Below are 4569 nucleotides of genomic sequence, written 5' to 3'. Positions count from 1 at the left end.
ACCTTGTACTCTAAATCTGCGTTCATCTTGGAGAACACTTCGTAGATTGTGTCCACTGTAGCCGAGAAATTGTTGAGGAACTTTCGGATTTTCTCCAAGCATTCTTCGTCCTTGACCTCGCGACCTTTCGACAGGGACTTGAGGAAGTCTGTCTTATAGGGAGCAGCGTACATTATGGCCTGAGGGAAGTGGAGGTAGACGACATGCATCCCATTAACAGCAAACACACTTCCGGGGGCTCTGTCGATGACCGAGGGATTATTAAGAATTGATGATAGCCCCTCCTCCCCCCCTCTTCCTCCTATCTCCTCCAATCTCCTCCTCCCCCTCTCCCCTCCTCCCCTCTCCCTCCTCCCCTCTCCCTCCTCCTCCTCCCCCCTCCTCCTCTCCTCTCCTCTCTCCCCTCTCTCTCCTCCTCCTCTCTCCCTCCTCCTCCCTCTCCTCTCCCCCTCCTCCTCTCTCCCCCTCCTCTCTCCTCCTCCCCCCCTCCCCCTCCTCCTCTCTCCTCCTCCTCCTCTCTCCCCTCCTCCCTCTCTCCTACTCCCCCCCCTCCTCCTCTCTCCCTCTCCCCTCTCCTCCTCTCTCCCCCTCCTCTCTCCCCCTCCCCCCCCCCCCCCCCGGTACCTTGTGGAGGTTCTGCATCAGCCAGCCGTGGACTTCCTGAGGAGGCGTCGTAGGCCTTGCTGAAGTTGACCCTCAGCAGGTTGGGGTTCGCCTCGTCCCGCTCCCCGTCCGCCACGCTCTGGAGGAACACCTGGATGAACCGGAGACCCCTGAGGAGAACAGGAGACCATTACACCTGGAGGAACACCTGGAGGAACCGGAGACCATTAACACCTGGAGGAACACCTGGGGGAACCGGAGACCATTAACACCTGGAGAACACCTGGGGGAACCGGAGACCATTAACACCTGGAGGAACACCTGGGGGAACCGGAGACCATTAACACCTGGAGGAACCCGGAGACCATTAACACCTGGAGGAACACCTGGAGGAACGGAGACCATTAACACCTGGAGGAACAGGAGACCATTAACACCTGGAGAACACCTGGAGGAACACCTGGAGGAACCAGAGACCATTAACACCTGGAGGAACACCTGGGGGAACCGGAGACCATTAACACCTGGAGGAACCGGAGACCATTAACACCTGGAGGAACACCTGGAGGAACCGGAGACCCCTGGAACAGAGACCATCAATAACATAAAAATCAGTCATGACATGTCATAACTGTCATACATGTCATTACATGTCATAATGCAGTATTAACATGTTTTTACTGCCTTATGACATGACAGTTATGACATCTCACTGCTGCCTTATGACATGTCATAAGGCAGCAGTGATGTTTGTATTGGAGGTCCTAGGGCTCTGACCGTTTGAGCCACATGAGGGCCAGGGTGGCCCCCACCCTGGGCCACTGGGAGCCGTGCTGCTCCTTCTCGGCCTCCAGGATCTGCTGCAGCGTCTTGTACCTCACAGGGTTGCTCTCGTAAACAGCCTTGATCTTCTAAACAACAACAATAAAGACAATAGTGTTACTCAATCGAACATAGCAGATACAAATGTGCAAACGTTTTTTCACCCAAACAATCGGGAGAAACAGCGAATTATCTGAAGTTTATCTGAAATGTTGGTAATTTTGCCCTCATTTGGGTCCCGTGTTTGTGTCTCTATCGACATGAAGGTTGGTTTTGTTCTCTTACTGTTAAGTTCCCGGTGATTTCAGCCTTGATGGGAGCAAACAGCGTAGGACCTAAACAATCTGAAGAGAGCGAGGAGAGGGGTTAGCAAGACCTAGTGGACACCTGGAAGGTTAGGTCAAAGGTCAGCACACTGAGTACTAAGACCTAGTGCACACCTGGAAGGTCAAAGGTCAATACACTGAGCCAACCTATGTTTCCGTCTGTCTTCATGAAGCCCTCAGTGACCCACAGAGTGTTGGGCGTACCTCGTGGCCTGTTTTAAAACACAGCGGGAGCGTGCACTACCATGTCTCCTACTACCATGTCTCCTACTACTACCATGTCTCCTACTACTACCATGTCTCCTACTACTACCATGTCTCCTACTACTACCATGTCTCCTACTACTACCATGTCTCCTACTACTACCATGTCTTCTACTACTACCATGTCTCCTACTACTACCATGTCTCCTACTACTACCATGTCTCCTACTACTACTACTACTACCATGTCTCCTACTACTACCATGTATCCTACTACTACCATGTCTCCTACTACTACTACTACTACCATGTCTCCTACTACTACCATGTCTCCTACTACTACCATGTCTTCCACTACTACCATGTCTCCTACTACTACTACCATGTCTCCTACTACTACCATGTCTCCTACTACTACCATGTCTCCTACTACTACCATGTCTCCTACCATGTCTCCTACTACTACCATGTCTTCTACTACTACCATGTCTCCTACTACTACCATGTCTCCTACTACTACCATGTCTCCTACTACTACCATGTCTTCTACTACTACTACCATGTCTCCTACTACTACCATGTCTCCTACTACTACCATGTCTCCTACTACTACCATGTCTTCTACTACTACCATGTCTCCTACTACTACTACCATGTCTCCTACTACTACCATGTCTCCTACTACTACCATGTCTTCTACTACTACCATGTCTCCTACTACTACCATGTCTTCTACAACTACCATTTGGACTTCTCTCCAGAGCTCCTGGTTCACAGAAGGCTAGGGCACACGTTTAAATCTCCTGCGAAACTTTCCTACAACACCACAGAAAATACCAAATAATTCATCCATTTAGCTCGTTAGAGAGTCTGACTGATTGGTCCAGAGAACCACAAGAGCTCATCAATCTTTCAGCAGGCTGGGCTTTCTTAACGGGGAACAATGCCGTTTAATGAGCCAACACATCGCTCTCTACAGACACCCCTCTCTCCGCTCACCCTGAACACTGACAAAGGATGAGTGCACATTAACCTCTCAGAGCCACAGGGGGGTCCCTGACGCCTGGACCTCACCGGGGCCCCCTGCTGCCCCCCGGAGGGCCCGGGTCTCCTCCTGACCTCCTCCTGCCCCCCGTCCCAGACGGACACTCACCAGGGCCCCAGCGGGGTCTCTCCATCCCCTGCCCCCCAGGGTTTAGTTACTGGGCGACGACAGGGTGACGGAGCGACGCTCAAACAGAAGACAGCGCCTAACCGGAAGCCCCGCCCACGGGCCTCGTACTGATGCTGAGACTGAAGGTCAGAGGGTGATGAGGCTAGTGGACCCCTTCTAAGGGGGGGGGGGGACTATAGGAGGGGGAGTCCGGCTCCGGACGCCCCCTAGTGTTCAGGGTGAGGACGTTGATAACACCACTTTGATCCTGGGAGGTCACATGGCCAGCTCAATGGAATACCTTTGGCATATTAATAGAGAATGAAGCCGCACAAAGATGCCTGGTGCTTTATGCCAGCGATGAATGGGCAAAGGAAACGTAATACCGTACTAATCAATTTTCACAACTTAAAATCCAGGCCAGTGAATTAAATTATGCATGCTATAGAACCACGAGAAGCTTGATGAACGGAAACACAATCCCCCAAAAAAGATTAGGCCTTCCTATAGAGACCGTCTCTGTGATGAGTTATGATTGCCTCCCGCAATCAATTTTGAGGTTGTTAATTAAAGTTGCGAATTAATAAAAATGTAGGCTAAATAATATAAAATAATTTAAAGTGAAAGAATCGATATTGCAAATGAATTTTTCATCATCAATGATAAAAGCTAAATGTTGAAAAGCATAAATATGTCAGCAATTTAAGCAAGTCTCGCGGAGACACAATTAGGCATAACTAATTAACTCCGCAAGTCCCCCATCCTCACGTGCACTCCTTCGCGACCGCTCCTTTACTGACGGATACCAGACCTGATCTCAAATATTAGCAGATATCTGGAAAATACCGTCCTGCCAACAGAGAACACGACTTACCGATGAAGAAGGGGAGATAAGAGCAGGCCTCCAGGAAGGGTCTCGTCTCCACCTGTTTGTCCGCTGGGAGCAGTCTGAACTGGTGGTCCATGAGCAGAGCCATGATGAATCAGCTGGTCCGGGCTCAGCTGGATCACTCGAGGAGCAGCTCGCTATAATGATGACCCCCCCCCAGAAAAGTCCCTTCTCTATCGCAGGCATATCAACCCCCGCCCTCCATCCCTCTCACCCACTCAGGATCCGACCGCTCGTGTTCCGGTCACTTAAACCACCACCTGGTCACATGTTCACGGAAAGTCTCATTTACCATCCATCGGCTTGCTTTGGTTTCAAATGGTTACCCGCTGTTCCCCAAAACCTGAGATCAAGCGGGCATGGCCTTAAAAAGAGGTTACTTTATAGGCCAGAGGGATCGATGATCCCTCAGAGATGCGAGGCACAGGGAAACGGGTTCACCTGCTGCACCAGTGATCACCACGAGGGTTCGCTGTTCTACATCCCTAAGGTATTCTCCAGTTCGCTTTGACCTGCTAGACAGCGTGCACACACGGATGTACACGGATCAACACAAAACGACCAGGCACGTG

General features: G+C 50.9%; 1 protein-coding gene across 1 annotated transcript in view; it reads right to left on the bottom strand.

The window, feature by feature from the left end:
• The window catches only part of gltpa (glycolipid transfer protein a), a 6324-nt gene extending 1892 nt beyond the window's left edge, over positions 1–4432 (bottom strand). Inside the window, 6 exon segments of the mRNA XM_060064768.1 lie at positions 3–179; positions 625–664; positions 666–773; positions 1381–1514; positions 1711–1769; positions 3983–4432. Of these exon segments, the coding sequence (XP_059920751.1) occupies positions 3–179; positions 625–664; positions 666–773; positions 1381–1514; positions 1711–1769; positions 3983–4085 (621 nt within the window). The 5' untranslated portion in view covers positions 4086–4432.
• Positions 4433–4569: the final 137 nt, after the last annotated feature.

The sequence above is a fragment of the Gadus macrocephalus genome, chromosome 11, assembly GCF_031168955.1.
Source record: "Gadus macrocephalus chromosome 11, ASM3116895v1".
Lineage (NCBI taxonomy): Eukaryota > Metazoa > Chordata > Actinopteri > Gadiformes > Gadidae > Gadus > Gadus macrocephalus.
The sequence above is the reverse complement of the archived record's forward strand: the minus strand, read 5'-3'. Positions and strand labels throughout refer to the sequence as shown.